The sequence below is a fragment of a genome, unplaced genomic scaffold (assembly GCF_019419815.1).
Source record: "Pyrus x bretschneideri cultivar Hongxiangsu unplaced genomic scaffold, Pyrus_bretschneideri_v1 Contig6, whole genome shotgun sequence".
Taxonomy (NCBI): Eukaryota; Viridiplantae; Streptophyta; class Magnoliopsida; order Rosales; family Rosaceae; genus Pyrus; species Pyrus x bretschneideri.
Window position 1 is genome coordinate 2970568 of NW_025999798.1, and position 20611 is coordinate 2991178.

The 20611-nt window shown below is 36.8% G+C and overlaps 2 protein-coding genes across 3 annotated transcripts; both read right to left on the reverse strand.

Moving 5' to 3' along the window:
* Nucleotides 1-708: 708 nt before the first annotated feature.
* On the reverse strand, nt 709-5260 carry LOC103953508 (potassium transporter 6). Of its 2 annotated transcripts, XM_048571604.1 has the most exons (9): nt 4933-5260; nt 4473-4549; nt 3889-4378; nt 3547-3600; nt 2812-3072; nt 2665-2717; nt 2357-2480; nt 2012-2266; nt 709-1843 (listed from the first exon to the last, which is right to left on the reverse strand). In XM_048571604.1, exons 2-9 carry the CDS (start codon nt 4509-4511, stop codon nt 792-794), a joined length of 2328 nt encoding a protein of 775 aa, XP_048427561.1. In that variant the 5' UTR covers nt 4512-4549; nt 4933-5260; the 3' UTR covers nt 709-791. The 2 variants fall into 2 exon arrangements, with proteins under 2 accessions (XP_048427561.1, XP_009363523.2); XM_009365248.3 differs by lacking the exon at nt 4933-5260 and having other exon boundaries at nt 4473-4897.
* Nucleotides 5261-15775: 10515 nt separating this feature from the next.
* Nucleotides 15776-20354, reverse strand: LOC103953509 (putative potassium transporter 12). Its single transcript, XM_009365249.3, has 9 exons — nt 19826-20354; nt 19133-19361; nt 18779-19027; nt 18424-18474; nt 18008-18268; nt 17829-17881; nt 17623-17737; nt 17240-17494; nt 15776-16966 (listed from the first exon to the last, which is right to left on the reverse strand). The coding sequence occupies exons 1-9, from the start codon at nt 20093-20095 to the stop codon at nt 15906-15908; spliced, it is 2544 nt and encodes an 847-aa protein (XP_009363524.2). The 5' UTR covers nt 20096-20354; the 3' UTR covers nt 15776-15905.
* Between the last annotated feature and the right edge of the window lie 257 nt (nt 20355-20611).

Below are 20611 nucleotides of genomic sequence, written 5' to 3' on the forward strand. Positions count from 1 at the left end.
TGGGCTTTTGAGCGGAATGTTGGAGAGGGTTTTTATGGGCTAAACGAAAAACATTGTTGCCCTTACCCTTGCCTTTAACATTATATATATTTGATTTTATCAATATTTGATGTGTTGTATTCTTCAAAAACTTCCATACAACTCTCCAAAAGAGAGCACAGACCCACCTACAATGTCAAATGCTTTGGTTTTTATTTGGCCCAACTGAAAAGAAATACCCTTAAAAAATAGTTTCCAAGGGCTTCTAGCCAACATCAGCAACTGGCACTTAAAAGTGCAATGTGAACAGGCCCAATTATTGGCCCAACACATGCATTGTTGAGTGTCATCAGTTGTAGACTAACTAGCCATGCAATAAAGAGATGTAGACACAGTTGTGCAACGGATTTTGCAGTTGAAACACAACCACCTAAATTCAGCATCCCGCATATCTGGGTGTAGCCAAATTGACTAGAACAATATGCTCTCCACTCTACACCCCAGTTCGAACCCCTATTTTACTAGTTCGAATTAGATTAGAATCTCACTCGAACAAAACAAAAGAGATTATGGTGTGGGAAATTTGGGTTATCTATATTATATATGACACTATTCACATTGCCTGCTGAACAATTTCTTTATGTGACACCCCAAAAAAAGCACCAGTTCATCCTCTCACGTCACAAAACCAAAATGGAGGATGATGACCAAGACCCTGCACCAAGAAAATGACTGAATTTCTGGATATCCTTTGCAACCTGTCGTGTTACAATATGTACAATTTGCCCTATAAATTCGTCGTGTAATCCGAATCATACATGGTAAATCATCCCTACCTCCAGCGCGGACGCGTGCGGTACACTGAGTGCATAACTGGATTTCCTGCTATTCCTTCTCAAGAATTCATATCCGTAGTTGATTGCAAACCTTCTCATGAAACTAGATCCTTTCTTTGCATTCGTGTATGTGTTCCCAACTATGTATACTATTCCAGCTTCCCGAGCTTCCATTAGCTCCTGCAGTTCCTCCCTTGTGCCCGTGTTGATCTTTGGACTCTCCGGAACAATGAATCTTACCTTCTTCCTTCGTTGAGCCACTGGCGGAGATCTTATTTCTATCTGCCCTGATGGGCTCATTTCCACGTTGATGCCCTCGCTCATCTGAATCCCATCCGCATGAGTGGAGCGTGTGCCAACTACCGTCATTTTATCATCTTCCTTGCCCGCATCTTCAACTGCAACTGTGAATTCAGTGCCTCCTGAGCGTATGAACTCTGCTATGCTACACATAAGATCATTCTCAAACTCCATGTCATCTTTGTGAACATCGCGATATCCATATCTCACAATGCACCTATAGAGCCGATACTCTTTTGGGCCAATTTGACCCACTAGAAACCGTTCCTCGGGTCTAACATGGGGGACTGGGACAGATTTGATGCAGAGGAAAACTAGGACCTGGTGGAAGGCCGGAAGGTTGGTGACAAAGTGGGAGAAGATTGCCGGAATTCCAGATACAAGATCGGTGTGAATGAGGCCAATCCCACGGACTCGTACAATGCCAAGGCTGGGACCAAGGCTAAGCAGCCAGTTAATGGAGACCTTGTTTTGGACTTCAAACTCGTACTTTTTAATTGTGCCGTAGTGCCAAACGTACATGACGAAGAAAAAACAGAGAGCAAGAGCAACGGGAACCCAGGCTCCTTCAGGAAACTTTACAAGAGAAGCTGAGAAGTAAAGAGCTTCAATTGTGCCGAAAAAGACCACAAAGCCAATTGCAACAAAGACACTCTGCTGCCAGCATAGGACAATAACTAGGGACATTAAGCACGTGGTGACCAGCATCACTGAGATAACTGCAAAACCTGTTCGACATGAAGCTTTAGGTTAAGTAACTTCCACACGAAAGCATCAACATATAGGGATAGCTAAAAGTTAAAATCCAGCCGATAGATGCAGAAGTATTAGGGTTTAGGGTTCACTAATTTCTAAAATGGAATATCAAACATTCAAATTTGTAAACGATGTCATACCTGAAGCATTACCCATGCGCTTTGTGTCTCTAAAACCAATAGTAACAGCCAAGCACAACACCATCAAGATCCAATTGATTTCCGGGATATAAACTTGACCATGGATTTTGGATGATGTATGGACTATTTTGACTCTTGGGAAGCAATCCAGGGCAGAACATTGCTTGATGATTGAGAAAGTTCCAGTGATGATAGCTTGGCTTCCTACTACGGCAGCAAGTACAGCTATTACCAGAACGGGCCATCTCAATTTTTCTGAGGAGCGGCGGGGTTTGCTAGATTAGCTAAGAAGTTGCATATTTTTCAAATCTAGAAACTTCCTGCTAAACAAATGAAGGTGTCTACCTGGTACAGATGGGTAAAATCCAATCTGAGAATTTTTCCCAACATTGTGATGTGAAGATATATAGGCAGCTTGTCCCATATATGCTAGAACCAAAGCTGGATAAACCAAAGAGGTGAATGCAATCTACAAAAACGTGAATATTTATCAGGAAAGTAATCATTTTGCGAATTGTACCAGGCTGAATAAGTGCGGACTGTGTGCTAAAGTTTTACTATTGAAGTGCCGAACCACATTTATACAATCATTATCAATACTGCCATATCAACTCTTTTCGGATAGTATAACAAGCCGTGCAAAAATAATATACCTGAATGGACAATTGTGTAAAGTGTCCAAGATCAGCAAACATGGCTTCTGAACCTGGAAAAGTTAAGTTGTGCATTAGAGAAACAGGTAAACCACTTTGCTTCCGAGGAAATATATACGTTAGTCAATCCTATACATGCTTACTTACCTGTTATACACAACAGAATTCCGCCAAGGGACATCCAGCCCCCTTTCTGAGTTTTCTTTAAAAATTTGTACATATAGTATGGAGAAAGTGCTTTGTACACACTCGGATTGAAGTGAAGTATATTATAAACACCGATCGCACTGATGCATAGAAGCCATATCAGAACTATAGGAGCAAACAAGAACCCGACCCTGTGAGTTCCATAATGTTGAAGTGCAAACAGGCCTATCAAAATGACGCATGCAATTGGAACTTCTACATCTGCATAAAGATTATCAAAATTTCAGGAGGAAGTATAAGGCAAAGCATTGATCTTTATACACCAGAGTGAAATCAAACTGTCCACTCAATTACACAACGAGATTTATGGAGGCCGACAATTAAGGAAAAAAAGCCTTATCACGTTAAGGATCAACAATACCAGACAACTAAAGTAAGGATAAGGCACAATTAACTTGAAGTACAAGGAAATTATGATTGGTAAAAGATGAGATGCACCGTGGAATTCCGGAAAGAGGAAAACAGCTGGTGTATTAAGGTGCAAAACTCGGTTATTCAATTTCACTCTTATGAATCCGACGAAACTAGTTGGAAAAAACTGGACCTATTTATGGCTTCGATTCCAAAAACTCCGAAGTAAAAAAGTTCACTAAATAAGAAATCTCTACTTATATCGAAGCTCACAAAAAACTGCTTAAGCTCCAAAAGTGATTGTGCTATAATAAGTTCTCTTACATTTGTGATGCTTTTCGGACATGGAAAGCTCAAGCCCTGAAACCGCAGAAAAAACTGCACCAATTTAAAGCAAAATTCCAGTTAGCCTCTAAATAAAAACACACAAAATTCCAACTTTCATTCCAAAAAACCCAAAAGCAATAAACTAAAAGGGGAACTGGCTAGAAATGATCAGAAGTCAAATCCTAATGTAGAATTGATCAAAATTAAACATCCACGACATATCAATTGACGTTACAGCGATCAGATATCGATGACATTCTGTAAAGCTGATCATTTTAGCAATTTGTATTTGAAAAAAGATCATTTTGGCCAATTTTCCAAATTAAAACCCAAAATTACCAGAAATAGCCGGCGTGAGAACACCGTCACCAATCACCATGCAAGTTCCAATCAAAGCAAGAACAAGCAAAAATCTCTGCAGCACCTTGTGCCTCTCCAGAGTCGACTTCAACCTCGACCCGAAGCTCGACTGCAGCGCCGTCCCGGCTTTTTCCTTCTTGTAATCGGAGAGCTCCTCGTCGGCAGACTGGCTGTTGGGCAGCGAGCTGACTCGGGCGTGTCGACACAGCAGCGAGTACAAGGCGAATGTTCCTCCTTCGCCATTGTCGTCTGCTTTGAGCACAATAAACACGTACTTGAGAAGGGGGATGAGGGTGAGAGTCCAGAATACGAAGGACAAGACGCCGAAAATTTCTTCGTTGGTCTCTGAGTACTCGATATCTTCAGCAAATGTGCTTTTGTAAACGTACAGAGGCGAAGTGCTCAAATCGCCATAGACGACGCCGAGGCTCTGGTAAGCCAGAGTCAGAATTGTCCTCCATGATTGTTTCTGCAACACAAGAAAGCAGCAATTTGATCACAAAACTCAATTGGGTTTTCATCATTGCGAAGAAAAAGTATGAAATCAAAGAAAAATACTGCACCTTTATATGGTTCTGACAAACCCCAGTTTCCTGATCCATGGCGGGTGGACTCAGTGATCGAGCAGAGCCATTTTTTGCTTCAGATTGAAGAGAGAAAACGAAAACCATTTAGCAAAAACAGCCTCCCCAAGTTATATGCAGTGAAAAGTCACATTCTTTTGGTGTTCATTAAATTGCAAAAAGATGAAATGGATTGTTTAACTTATTTACTCAGCGACTTTCTGAATCTCTGACAAAGAAACGCACAAAAAACAGAAGAAAAACTCAGCAGAAAAACAAAGTTTCTGCAGAAAACGCCTTCCCAGAAAAGGCTTTCGGAAAAACTGAAAACAAAAGGAGCGTTACAGGAACACGAAATTGGTTTGTGATAAACCTGCACGGCGAGAGAAAAAGATTGTTTCTTTTGATAAAATAATAGTTTACAGATTTAAGAGGGAAATGTAGACAGCAGATGAACAACCAGAAAATGGAGAACAAAAACACGAAATGCCAAAAGGCAGTGGTGCCTTCCTTCTACTCAGTAGTCACTTCTGTAAAAAAAATATTAGAATATCTGGCTTTAAGCTTCTCTCTGAGAGAGAGAGAGAGAGAGAGAGAGAGAGAGAGATTTGTTTTGTATTATTTGTTGTTGTATTGTAGTGGGTGGAATTTTTGCGTTGGGGCTTTTATATGGATTAACCGGAAAGTGGAGAGTAAATTAAAGACCACTCGGTGGCTGTTGAGAATGAGAGAGCGGTGAAGTGAGTTTCTTCCGATTTCCAGCAGCCAAATTAGGAGTTGCGATGGAGGTTATTTTTTTCTTCCAAATCTAATGCTTTTTTTTCTTCTAAATTTTAGGTGGTTCGACTCAGAAATAACATTGTGATCGTTATTGAATACAATTAAAATTTGATATGTGTCTATTTACTTTACAAATTTTAAAAATTAAATTCATTCAACACTAAAAAAGAAGGTTGTAACTTGTAAATATCACCATTGTTTATGATAGCGAGCAAAAATATACAATTAAGTTCGAATATGATTTTTTTATATATGTTATTTTAAAAGTAACATTCATTAAAGAGAAGCAAAGGTTATAATGGGACCAATATAGAGGAAGGCAAACAACCCAGAACACATTGGGAGAATAGAATACATAAAGGTCTCGTTCAATAAGCAAAAAGAGAAAAATAAAGGAAACTCTCTAATTTCATCATTCTAACGCAAAGAACATTTGTTGCCGCCACCAACGTCTTGACAACAACCACCAATGCAAGTACATTGGAGAAAACAACTGAGTGGTGAATTTGATCAAGGCATCGCAACACAAAAGGGACGACAAGAAGATAGGAAATGTGGAAAACTAAGGAAATTAAGGCATAAAAAACCGACGATAAACGACGGAGAAGTGGCGAAGAACGTTGGAAATTAATGCCACCGACTCTGAAACCGCCAGCCGACGGAGATGATTGAGGGCGGAGCACGGAAGGGTGAGAGCTTTTTAGAGAGAATGAGGGCTGGATGAGGCAGGAGGGAGGGAGAGGGGCAGAGTCACATTTGGATATTCTTATTTTCGGGTTATTTGCGAATATTTAGATATTCTTATTTAACTTTATCAGTTCTCCCTTTTATTTTGTTGCATTGTTGCATGGTGATTATTTGATCAACTTTTAAAGATTATTTATGCAAAAGTTAACTAATTAAATATGAACGCCTTTAATTATCTAACCATTATCTATGACAGATGAATCATGTTTATTTAAACACTGAAATTTTGACAACGTTAATCAAACGATGAGATTTATAATTTAATTGGTTTTTTGCATGATTAATCTTTAAAAAATGCGACTTAGAAATTAGAGAGTTTTTGTTTATCACCAAACAACATTGCATGATAAAACAAAAATAAAATAAAAAAAGCTGAGAAAATGAAACAAGAAAGTTCATGTGAGAATTGTTAGCAAACCCCTTTCATAAATTAAACTTAACAATGACTGATATTGGTTAAGGTAGATAGTCAAACTAATGTATTCGCTACTTTGCTCTTTAAGTTTGAATGGATAAGAATTCTTTTTGTAGAAAAAGAACTATACGAACCAAATCTTTTAGAAGCTTTATGAGAATAAACAAAAATAAAGAAGAATAAATTCTTATTTTCCATTTCTGAGAAGAGCCAAATGTTTCAGTATTTGTTAATTGTTAATATTTGGTGTGACCTTTGTGTGAATTCCAAGCTCAGTAGTTACTTCTGGAATATAATTTGGCTAGTTTTTGGCAGCCACCGAACATGAATCTTGACTTTCTTGAAATTTTAGTTGAAAAGATTTATAGTTCGCTCATGATTTTGGAGTTTTATTCATATCTAATTCTCATATAATTTAAATCTGGACCCAATCTTTTTTGGTGGTGGGTTCAAAAAGCAAAAGCTCAATAACAAATTGGTAATGGTTTTTTTTTTTTGATTTTTTTTTATTTTTTTTTAATATTCAAAATGGTATTTGAGAGTGATATAACTCCTCACTTTCACTTTTGTTTGACAAATAAAAATCGATATAAACGGTATTGAGTTTGTCCACTGCAAATCATTTTGGTCATTTCGTGAAAATCTGTCAATATCTTTGTTAAATTGTCACCTAAATGACCATACGACCATCTTTTGAGGGTACTTTTATCAAACTAACTCCTCCACTTAACGAGGATATTGACAGCTTTTTCATAAAAATAACAAAATAATTTACAATGGATTAATTCATAGACTAATTTTATTGATTTTTATTATCAGAGATCACAATAAAGAGTTAATATCAGAAACCATCTTAATTAAAAACCAAATAAATATCGATAAATAATACAAAGAGCAGGCAGCTTTTGAGGCTTTGGTAGTGTGATTATTTGAAAAGCCAACAAATTTAAAGTTGGATTTTGACTAAAAATCAACACGTACGTGTAGTGTTTGATAGGCTATCACCAGTAATAAGCAAAGGCAAAGTGTGATAGGGATCGTTGAAGCCAAAAAAGAAAAACCCTACCATTCGGAAGCTTTAGACAGGATAATTCTGCCTCCATTTGATAAGGTGTTTTAAATGTCTTTCCCTTCCCACCACAAAAACAATATTTATATTACGATTGACTTACTTGTTCATAAAACTCAAATAAATATAAGAAAAACTAATAAAAAGAACTTGAAAACTTTGAGTTTTAATGATAAGAACAAAATAAAGGATAAAGTGAATAGTACCATAATTGACTTTTTAATATAAAAATGTGGTTTTTTATTAAAGTGAATAGTACCGGGAATTTTTCTGTTAAAGTTCCCATAAATATAAGGGGTTGCTATCACTAATATTAGGTCATCTCCAACTGAAGGGTCCAGAGGGCCAGAGGGCCTAAAATAGCTCGAAAATCGTCTTCAACCGAGTGCTAGGCTAGAGGGATTGTGGGCCCCATGAAATCTGAAAGGGCCAAAGGGCTGGCCGCATGCTAACTAGAAAATCAGAGCAATCCTGTCGAATATAACTGACATGATTGCTTAAAGAAAATTTTGAATCCAACAGCTAGCTGATGCCAGTTACCGTTGGATTAATTTTTTTTTTTTAATTCTTAAAAATTCTAATTTTTTTTCCTATAAATACCTAAACCATTCATTCACCATTCCTCACAAAATTTTCACCATTCCTACTCCATTTCAATTCTCATATTTTCTTTCCTCTTTCAAAAATCTATCCTTCAATTTTTTCAATAATTTTCAAATGACTTCGTCTGCAATGAAAGGTAGGGCTTGGAACCGAAAAGAAGATGAAGCTCTTTGCAAGGCTTATAGATGGTTGTCATAAGATAGTGTAAGGGGGAATTTTCAAACAAATGACAATGTTTGGACTCATGTATCCAAAAAATACTTCGAGTTCTATGAAGGCACCACTTCACTGAATATCTGAAACCACGAGAGTTGTTATTCAAGATGGGAAGTAAATGTTTTCACAATTTATTTTAAATATTTAATTATATTACATTTAATTTCATAAATTAATTTTCTCTAATTTTTGTAATTATATTTTCTAGGTACGCCAAGCGGAGGAATTGTATATGGAGAGCAGCACGAAACCCTTTCAGTTTCACAGTTGTTGGGAAATTTGTAAAGGGTGGGTGTTATTTGAAGATCCACCTCAACATAGAGCTCTTTCGCCGGTGTTTGGAACTGCATCCTTAGTTGCAGATATGGATGAAGATGGATCTCCTACCATTCAACAAACAAGGGTAGAAAATCCATCTTCAGGTGAAGGTTCCATACCTAGGGCTATGGGACGAAACAAGGCGCGAAGGTTGAAGGAAAATGGCAAGGCAAATGATGATTACGCCGCTCAACATGAAGTGGTGGTCTCATTGCGATTAATGGTGGATCAAAATGCCCTTGAGGCGGAAGAAAGGAAGTGTAGGCATGAAGAACGGGCCAAACAAATACAGGAAAAGATGGATGATAAGAATATGAAAATGAACACTTCGAATTACACTCCAATGAGTAAGGCCTATTTTGATAGGGGGAAAAAAATGAAATTATGACTCGGCGGCAGTTGTTTACCTACTATACTTCTATAATGGCGGATGATGAAGATGATGTTGATTATAGATATTAAATTTAAGTTGTTGTAGTTTTTAAATTTAAGTTAATGTTGAATTTAATTTGTAGTTTTTAAATTTAAGTTGTAGTTTTTAAATAAAAAATTATGTTTGGCTCTATATGACAGGGCTAAAATGAGCCTTATGACTCTTTGACCCTTGGTTGGAGACGTTTTGTTGGAACTTTATGGCTTATTTGCCCAAGTGGCTTTTTTAGGGTAGCTCTGAGCTTGGAAAGAAATTTCGGCGATGTGGTGACGTGACCCTAACAACTGTTGATCAATAATCTTTTAAGAATTTGACATAAGTAATTAATAAGTACTCGAAAATTGCTCTACGTTGTATATTATTTTAATTTTACCTCATTATGTCAGTTCAAAGAACTTATTTTAATTTTACTTCATTATCCAATTAATTTGTAAGAAACGGACTTACGCCCCGACAGATGAAAATGGACTTCAATTTCAATTATCCAGAAGTCTTTTTAGGGTCAATTATGTTGAAGGTAAGACGATATTTGTTAAAGAGGGAAAATGGAATTGTAAACATAAGAATATGATGCACAAGCGAATGCTTCATTAAAATTTTGTCGGAACTCGAATGAATAAAATTACCATGCAACCAAGAGAGAAAACAATATATAACTTGATTTGTAGGATTGTGGGCGAGGAGGATTTAGAGAGTGGAGTTATCTCTAGCTATATATGCAAATAATTTAATTTTGTCTTCCCCTTCGTCTAGTTAAAAGAAAGGGATTTAGAGCTAATAGACTAAGGACTAGTTTGATATTTCAATGCTTTTTAAAAAAAATTGTTTTTGTTGTGCTGTAAAATAAACAGTTGTAAAATAAAATTGTTGATGTTTGGTACTTTTTTTTTGGTAAAAGTGCTTTCAACAAATCTGAGTGTTTGGTAAACTTTTATACAATTTTTTTTATGTGAATATGTTAAATGACTAAAGAAATTAATACAGGGTAAAGATTATAATTTTGTAAAATATGCAGAAGTATACATTTTAAAATTTCATTAAATAGGCATTGTTCACTATGCTTTGAAAAAAAAAAAAACAAACATGTTTTTTTAGAAGCATGGTAGACCTTACTTCTACTTTTCTATGCTTCTCCGTTGTCAATGACAACTTTTTAAAAAGTAATTTTATTTTTATCTTATCAAACATATTTAATGTTCCAAATTTTTTTAATAACATGTTTTCATTTTTTTTTTTCTTAAGAACCATACACCCAAACTGTCACATCTCGGCCTGGGAGGGATCACTTCCCGGGCCCGCTCTACCACCGTAGCATGATATTGTCCGCTTTGGACCCCGACCACACCCTCATGGTTTTGTTTCTGGGAACTCACACGAGAACTTCCCAATGGGTCACCCATCCTGGGAGTGCTCTCGTGTGCTACTCGCTTAACTTCGGAGTTTCCATGGAACTCGAAGCCAGTGAGCTCCCAAAAGGCCTCGTGCTAGGTAGGGATAAAAATATACATATAAAAATCATTCCCTGGGACGATGTGGGATGTCACACAAACCAACCCTAATATGATATCCTTGATGTCTAGAAATCAAATTAATTAACCCAGGATAGGAAATAATATGATACACATTTCGAGAGGGTTCCTTTGAAATCCACATATCCAAATGCATGGCTAGACTTTCCATACAAATTATTATTTTTTTGTCAAAATAAAGATTTTATTAAATTAAATATTAGATTAGCAAATGACAGAGTTTGAACTCACGTCACCATGTAAGGGTTTAACTTATTTTCATACAAAATTTAATCCTTATTAAAGCACCAAGTTTAGTAGTCAATTACCATTCTTTATATATAAGCACGATTATAAATTGTTGATTGACGAAAATGTAATTTCATTTTATATGGTATATAGTCGTATACAGACGTACATCATTAGTGGATTGTCAATAGCACATTTTCTTAAGAAAAATAGTTTGTAACTAGTGTTTACCAATAACCCTAAACTAAGTGAACAAATATGGTTCTTTTGAAGGATGGTTGGTGACGATGAATTATATTGGATTTTTAGTTGGGTAATGCTAAGGAGATTATTCATTTAAATTATATTTTTATATATGAAGTGGTTTTTGATGATCAAATTATCACGTGTCATTTTCTATCATACGGTATATAGATTTAATTTAAAAAGTTAATCTATTTAGCATTACTTTTTGTAGTCACTTAATCCCCAAGCTAACTATGCCTTATGGATTATGCACACTATTATTAGGAAGAGGATCCTCTCCAGATCCATTTTGTAGGGATCCCTTTATTAGGAAGAGGATCCTCTCCGGATCCACTTTGTGGGGATTCTAGGGATCCTTACATCCTAATCGTTCATTGTACATCGTGCGGTCAATTTTCGCCAGATACTATTTGTGTTTAATTTTAAATAAAAAAAGTCAAATAATTTTTTATTACACAATATATGATGAATGATTAAGATGTGAAAGATTTATAAGATCCCCACAAAGTAAATCCAAATCAAATCCAATTTCCTATTATTATTCAAGCGAGTGAATTCTTACATTCTTCTTTTTACTTTTTGCAAACTGATCCTGGTAATTTTGTCCCTTGATTTATTAATGATATTAAATAGTTGAAAAGAAAGAAAGAACTGCAAAAGGTAAAAAGAAGATTGCAAAATCACTCTCCTTCTTCGGAGTTGAAACAATGTAAGCACTGGTTATGAGAGTTGGTCTTGAACTGGTGGTTGAATGAGGTTTAATTAAGATTGATATTAAGAGTGATGCGCTTAGCAAACTCAATCGCTAACCCATCATCTGGCCCGTTTTACCCTCCACTCTTGAGGGAGACGAATTGTACTTGGTTAAATGAACCTCCTCTTACTAATCTTCTTGCTGAGGATGTTTCTTTATCTTGTACCAATTAGCCTGACTGACTTTATGAAATATATGCCGTCCTATCTCAAAATAAAAAAGATAAAAAAGAAACAATGTATTTCTTAATGGACGTACACGTTCAATTCATGCAGCACATCAGCTCGGTTTTACCTAACTCTTTGCCTTTCTAAGAAAAGAAAGAAACTTCTAGGATGCACGAATCAAACACGTGTCGTACTCCTATCGGCTCAACAACAATACGTGTCCCTCATGCATGGCTGGAATTTGGAGAATGCATGCATGGCTCACGTTTTGATATATATATATATTATCAAATTAACGTGAGGGATGAAAACAGAAACACATTTTCTACTGTTGTTAGCGCATTTGCTAAGACATATACGACGAGGCAGCCATAAAGGTTGAGGGTTTATTTGAAACTTCAGCGTAAAAAATCATTTCATGCACTGAATTTCGTACAATAAATAGTCCTTTCTGGTTTTAGGGTTAGGGTTTAGGCTAATATTTTGGGAGGTGGATTGTCCGCCTTCTTATTTTCATACTTTTTCTACGCTCTCCTATGATGTGTGGTTATAATTAAACCACGTCAATATTTTATATTAATTTTTATAAAAATAATAAAACAAAAAGTAATATGAATATAAAATGTTGACGTGACTTAACCGTGACCACACAAACATAGGGCATGGAGGGAGTATGGAAATGGGAGGGCTGACAATTGTACTTTGTACATACAGAGAAGCGACCAAGGTGTGGATCCTAGGAATCCCGTAATTGTGACTGTTTATCGTACATCGTATGGTCAGAAATAATTAGGTACTATTTATATTTAATTTTAAATTATGAAATAATTTCTAACCACACAATGTACAATAAACGGTCACAATCACAGGATCTCAAGGATCAAGCGAGGACCCTTTTCCCCTTGCAGCCAACCTTCACAGGTAACATGTGTCAAATCAAAGTTGTATGCATTTTACATCAATGGCTCGAATATTTTTCGATAATTTAGGGCTAAAAATTTTACAGGTTCAATCAAACTATGCAAATACTCATATTTTGACAAAAATCAAAATTTATAAATTAGCATACATTAATTTTTTTTATTTGAATTCATAAAATATAAAATTTGATGCATCCAAACACAGTGTAACTGAAAACTCATTTTTGTATGCAAGTTATGAGAGTAGTATATTTGTTATCGTACCTAATCGGTTATCCAAATTACTTTATTAGGTAACAATTTATAATAGTTTATGTCAAGGAATTTTGAAGTTAGGAGTTTGCATGCATGGGAGGAGAGAGGCATTAAAAAATGAGAGTCGGTATCAAAACCAGAATTCAAGCTATGCAGCACGTATGCATGAATCAAATTAATTAAATGATTACAATTCAGCATGGGGGATTAGGTAGCTAGATTTAACCTGCACCAAGAGCATGTGTATATAATAAATTAAGTAACATATTTTTGTCTAATTTCAACGATGTTAGGTCAAGAAGCACCGGATCACACAAATTAATTAATTAATACGTAGTTGTTTAATTAACTAGTTCCAGCTCTTATAAACCATAGGGTTTGTAAATGTTTGTGGTCCATGGATAGCGATGGATCCAGTAGCCTGTTGGCTCTCAAATAAATTAGCTATAGGATTAGTCATGATTTAATCTCATTTAATTGTATTGGGATCATTGTTTAAATATCGATATAGCAGGAAATATCAATATGCAAATTTATGAAAATATCGATATTAGTTACCTTTGACAAAAATACTCACAAAAATTCAAAATCAGCAATGAGTCTGAAAATTGAAATAATAGTATACGGATGATATTTTTAGCTATTATCAATGAAGGTAATATAATATATTTTCTAAGAATTGATTGGGTTACAAATAAAAAACCTCTCATTACTAGAGCAAGTAAAATACTATCCCAGGCCTGCCTGACTGTGAGACCTATTGGTCGAACAGAGACGAAAGTCGGCTATAGTGATCCGGGAGTCCTGTGTGGAAGGGCTCTCGCTTGACGGTTCTCTGGCAAATTTTTTGTACATTGTCGATATTCATCGATTTTCCAATATCTCGCCGATACACGATGAAGTTTATATTTCATCCCCCTCCAACGATTCTTGATTTTAGATATTTCAACAGAAATATCGACAATTTCATAGGTATTTTAAACCCTGATTGGGATCCAATAGATAAGAACTGTCAGCATTAGTCTGTGCAGCCAGTAATTGTTTATTATAGAAGGAAAAGCAATACAATCCTTCACATGTAGATGACTTTAGGTCGTTGGTGTACTCATCTGTGTCACGACTCAAGAAGAAACCTAAAGATCAATGGTTCTCAGTGGTCTTAGCAAAGCTCACTCGTAGAAAATTTGATTAAAAACTATATGATTGGTTTATGGTTGGACTCTAATGGCCCTTTAAAGCTTAACAGGACCGTTTACACCCGTTGATTATCGAAATAATGCTGGATTAAAATGCCATTAATTATTCAATTATTCTGAGACACATGGGTCACTTAATTATCTTATACAGTCTTAATTATTAACTAACATCTGACTTTTCACTATTTAGAAGAAGTTTTCAGCTTCCACGGATCTCAGTCCAGAAAAATTAGTTTTCATGAATTTCTTATGAAAATTCAACGAACAAAAAGCAAATTTTAAGTATCTAAACTCTCAAGCGTGCTTTCTTTCCCCACGTTTTAGGAGTCATGACACGTGGTGGATCTAGCAGTTGACTGGGAATGAGTCTGAGAGCTCCCCAATCCAATTGATGATGCAAAGTGCAAACCCTACTCATCTTCCTCTTTTGTTCATCTACGACATCCTCTCCACTTCCATTCTTTTTCAAAGTGTAATCCAACTTCCCGCACACGCAAACTCCACTAAGAGTCCTTGTTGTTCAGGGTGCTTTTAAAATGGCTTATGACAAGGTATGAATGAGATTGCTTTTAGAAAAACTAAACGTGTTTTCCGACGCTCAAAAACGCTTATGACTGTGTTTGACAAAAAAATTTAGAAGTGATTGTAGAAGTGTTTTCGAGATAAGCACATGAATGCTACTTCATGAAGCACTTCATAAAACACTTGAAGCGACCCCAAACACGTAGTCTTATACATAGTGCTTTTTTGAAGGTGACCTTTCTAAAGCGTTTTTAACAAAATTCTTATAAACATAAATGCTTTTTATAAGGGAATGGAATCTTCTCCGGATCCTTCAATCGTGTCCGTTCATTGTACATCGTGTGACCAGTTTTCATTAGGTACTATTTATATTGAATTTTAAATTAAAAATTTTAAATAATTTCTAATCATACCATGTATGATAAGTGGACACAATTGATTAATCATCCTGATCCCCACAAAGAGGATCCCGAGAGGATCCTATTCCTTCTATAAGAACCCTCAAGCACGCACTTGCATGAGTTGGCCTTCTTATTAAAACCCACTGCGTGAGAAATGTGGCTCGATTATATTTGTACATAAAAATATTCTTTAGGGTTTATTCTAAATGTCGACACTTTTCCACCAAGAAAAATAGGTTGCCACTTTTACCTAAAGCCCGACAAGAAAAATTGACCCAACAGAGCTTCTTGTACGCAAGAATTACTTTGGTTGGTGTTGAAAAATGGACCAAAACAAAGACAAGGAAACACAAAGAGACCAACAGAAGAACTCACATTCAACTGACCCGTTAAGGAGGCGGTATCGCAAACAAATCACGAGATACCACATATGGTATGATCAGTCGGTTTGAGATACCGTCACCAGAGCGTCCTAGTTGCATGTTTTTCTGAAGGTTGGAGAAATATGAAAGTGGCAGCAGGTAGCCAATTTATGATGCAATAATTGTCTTACAGTGTCTCACATAGAGGTTGCAATAAGCAGCAGATAAATATCCATAAAATGAGATAAATTCTGCAAGTAAAAATAAATAAATCAGACCATGTAAGTCATTCCGACTTGTATGATGTTCATGTGAGGCACACTCATATTGGCAGGACCTGCTCTGCAGTTCCTCCTCATGAATGCATAGAAGTAGTTTATGACTAGCTTCTTGAAGAAAAACGAGTTCTTCTTTGCCCTCACATCTCCGTGCGCTAGCAAATACGTAAATCCTGAATCCATTGCTTCTCGCAGTGCTGAGAGCTCATACTCCAGACTCGGGTCTTCATTCGATGACATCACACTAGATGGCAACGTTTCAGCAACAGCAGTTTCTTCTGAGGTTGAAGCTCCTCCTACCTCCAGTGATCTTCCATTGTGCATCAATGGAATCCTGAGATCCTCAATCTCATCGCCTCCTGGGACTCCCAAATCCCTTGACCTGGGAGAATCATTGTCAAAGTCCGAGTCATTTAAATTGCTCTCCAAGGCAATATCTTGAGCTTCCTTCCTCAGAAACTTCTCCAGGCTTTCAACTAGAAGTTGTTCAAATGAATTGTGATCTTCCTTCCGGATATCTTTGTAACCGTATCGGGCTACACAGCGGAACATATGGTAGTCTTTTGGGCAAACTCTTCGAAACAGAAACCTTTCTTCCTGAGGAACCACTGGGACAGGGACATACTTAATGCAGACGAAAACTACAGTGGAGTGGATAGCTGGAAGACTTAGAAGGAACTGCACAAAAATGGATGGGATGCCTTGGACAAGCTCACTATACAGCAATCCAATTCCTGGGACTCTAACAGTCCCTAGTGTGGAGCCAAGATCAGTCATGGAGTCCATGGATATCTTCTCCCTTACCTCGCTTCGGTACTTCAGCACACTCCCATAGTTCCAAGTGTACATCACACAGAGGAAGCAAGAGGCGAAAGCAAGAGGCAGCCAGCCACCCTCTTTGATTTTTGATAAAACCGCACACAAGTAGACAAACTCTATCGATCCAAATACAAGTGGAAAACACAAAGCTAGAAACAAGTTGGTTTGCCAAATGAGAAGCATTACAAGTGTCACCAAGGTTGTGCTCACCATCATGACACCAACTTCAGCTATTCCTGCGTGAATAGATATAATTGGATTAGCAAAATTATCATTACACATTAATAGTTGGTATAGCTTGACTCATGTTCGACTAATAAAACTCATGTATATTGTTGTGAGGAATATAAGCTCAATAGTCCTGCCTAGCGGCATTTAAAATTGTAACATATAGAATTTCATGTGATAACATTAGAATATGAATGTTAAACCAACTTCATTTCAAATATACAAATATCTTTTCCTTTGGACCAAATTCTTATAGGAAGGAGAGGAAAAGGATAATTCACCATATGCATTGGCAATCTCTGTGGTGCTTTGAAAGATGGAAACCACAACTATGCACATGATCATTAAAAACCAATTGATAATAGGGATATAAATTTGGCCCATTCGCCTCTTTGAGGTGTGAATTATCTTTAGCCTTGGGAAGCATCCAAGAGCCATTGATTGCTTAACACATGAAAATGTAGCAGATATCATCGCTTGGCTGGCAATCATTGCAGCAAGGGTAGCTACCACAAAGACCGGCCAGAAAAGACTATCTGTTTGTTCACAAGATTGGAGAACCATAAGTGTCAAACTGAGGAACCAAATACAGAGATATGCCCCTTTATGAGACAGTTAGAGTGGAGTTGAAAAGAATGGTAGCCAAGATGTTGGAAAGTGTCACCTGGCACAGAATCATAGAATATTCTAGCCGAGGAATCAGGGTGTTTCATCAGATAAGCAGCTTGGCCCATGTAAGCTAAGAGAAGGCAGGGGAACACCACCAAACTGAAGGCAACCTGCATAAGATGTATAGATTATATGATGCTCTTCGATAAATAAAATGTATGAAGCTATTTCAAGGGAGAGAAAGGGTATGCATTGGCCAACCTGAATGGCTCGCACAGAGAAATGTCCTAGATCAGCAAACATAGCTTCAGCTCCTGAAACAGCATAACCGCTAATGCATTTGGGAAGTTTCTTTACTATAAATCCATAGGAGACATTGAAAAAGGAAAAACAAATGGCTCTCATTAGAAACCTAACGGGGAGTTAAAGGTGAAATATACCTGTAATGCACAGAACACAACCACCAAGAGCGAACCACGCTTCCTTATTGTTCTTCTTGAAGAAAAAATAAATATAAGCAGGATTGAATGCCCTCAGGACGGTAATGTCATACTTCACTAAATTGTAGATTCCAATAGAAGCCAGGCTGAAGAACCACAAAGCAAGTATTGGAGAAAACATGACACCCACTTTTCCAGTCCCAAACCGCTGTATGCTGAACAGCACTAGGAGAATTACAATCGAAACAATAACCACAGCATCTGCAATTAAAATCAATCAGATTATGGGCCATATTGTCCGCAACTTATAAGTTATTATTTGTGTTTCCCCTTCCAATTCTATCCCAGGTAAAAAATATAGTTAAGTAAACAAATGAACCACAGATTCTCAATCAGACTAAGAAAAAGATACTCACTTGTACCAAAACCTGGCACTTCACCTTGCAGGCCACTCACAGCAGACATCACTATGACGACCAAAAAGAAGAAAGTACATCAGTATACTCTCCTACACAGATACAACGGAAAACATTTGTATAATGTATGAAAATGACTGCACAATTTTGCAGTTTCAGCCAGGTTTAACAAAAGTCCTACTTCCTAATTGTGGTTTCCTGTCTAAGGAAGAGGAACTTGAAAATGATGCAAGAACAATCTGTGGCTGTTATTGGTAATGTGATTTCATGTCAGTAGCTACAGCTTAAACATATTTTGTTGGCTGAGTACATGATATCAAGAGTTTTCCACCTCAAGCCCAGTCAAGTAATGCACCTGATATAGCTGGGGTTAGAATACCATCTCCTATAACCATTGAAGTTCCCATCAAAACGAACAACAAGAGGATAGTTTTCAAGAATGGTCTCTTTTCTAAAGTGTCTTTTATACGCAAGGCCCTTTTCAACTCTGGAGTGGGCAATTTGAGCTTATAACTTGAGATGTGTTCATCAGCTGGCTGACGATTTGGCAGCAGATTAACATTTGCATATCTGCATACCAGTGAGTACAATGCAAATGTTCCTCCTACAATTGGAAACATAAATAGTGTACAGGTTAACAAGTACTCACATGACCATATACTACCAAGCAACTAAGGACAAAATAATTGTGACACGAAAAAGTGCCCACCTTCTCCATTATCATTGGCTTTGAGAACTACGAAAACATATTTTGCTAAAGGTATAAGCGCAACTGTGTACATCACTAGTGATAAAGCTCCCAAGACATCAACATCTGATTCGATGCTCACCCTGCTGAACACATCAGCAAAGACATATAAAGGGCTCGTTCCCATGTCACCGTAGACCACGCCAAGAGTTTGGAATCCTAAAGCAAGAGTGCCCCAAACAGAATGATCCTGATTGATTAAATAAAGTTAGTAAGTCATGGATAGTATCATAGTAGCATTTTCAAACTTTTTACATCATAGAATTGAGAAAAGGTAATTTTGTCTGCCAATAGGGATGGCAAATCATGATTCTGCTGATGTACAATTTCTTAATAAAAGGTTCACATGATGTAACAAACATACCATATTACAAAGATTATTTTTTAATACAAACGATACTCTACTCCAAGTTAATCTAAATCGCGGGGATGAGGATTCAAACTCGGGTGCACATGGAAGCACGTCAGCTCTAGCCATTGTGGCTACACCCACGTCTGCAAAGTAACCTTTATTCCAAATAACCAAATTTAAAATTTTAAAACATATAATGAATTTAAAATTAACCAACACGTAAAGAAAAACCACTAATACCACATAAAAATCATTTATTTCACAAAAAAACCGAAGAAAAATGTAATGAACTGTGTTATTACCTTCAAGTGATGGCTACCAGCACCAGCAATCGCCATGGCTTCCACATCAAGAGAATCAACTCTCCTGGGCTTCTTCACAAGCCTCCTCCTGAGAGATCCTCCATACCCTTCTCCTCTGCCGCGTCCTCCATTCTCAGACTGCAACGACCACGGCGGCGATTCCGAGTCCACCTCGCTCCCATCCACCCACCTCGAGTCGCTCCCAACCCCACTCCCACTTCTTCCCGCCCATCTCTCACTCCTCTCCACAATCCCATCTTCTTCTGCCATTTTTGCACAAATCCTTCAGAACCCACATGCAAAAATCCAATCTTTTTCTTCGAGCTTCAGTAATTGGTCATGAAATTGAATGATTTGTTGTGGGTTATATATCGTGCCTGCTGAGATGATGTTTGAGCCTGGCAGATGAGTGGAGTGAGGACGGCGACAGCGTTTTCGAATAACGACACGGACATTATTGACATGATAACAAAAAACCATCCATTTATCTTCCTTCGGCTTTTCTGCTATTGGTCCATAACCATACTTTCACGCACCTTTTTCTTGTTTTATAGTATATCTTGCTTCTTTCTATAAGATTATTTCAGTATATCCTTTCGGAATTCTTTTTATATTACGTAATATTAAATGTTACGAATATTAGTTTGGATTATTTAGTTTTACGAATTCAGATTATTCAATGATTGTATATTTAATAAATAGATTATCTTTTGTAGACAGTGAATTACTCTGATAATTTGAGTAGAAGACGATATGATGTTTGAAAGCATTTCTCTTATTTTATTT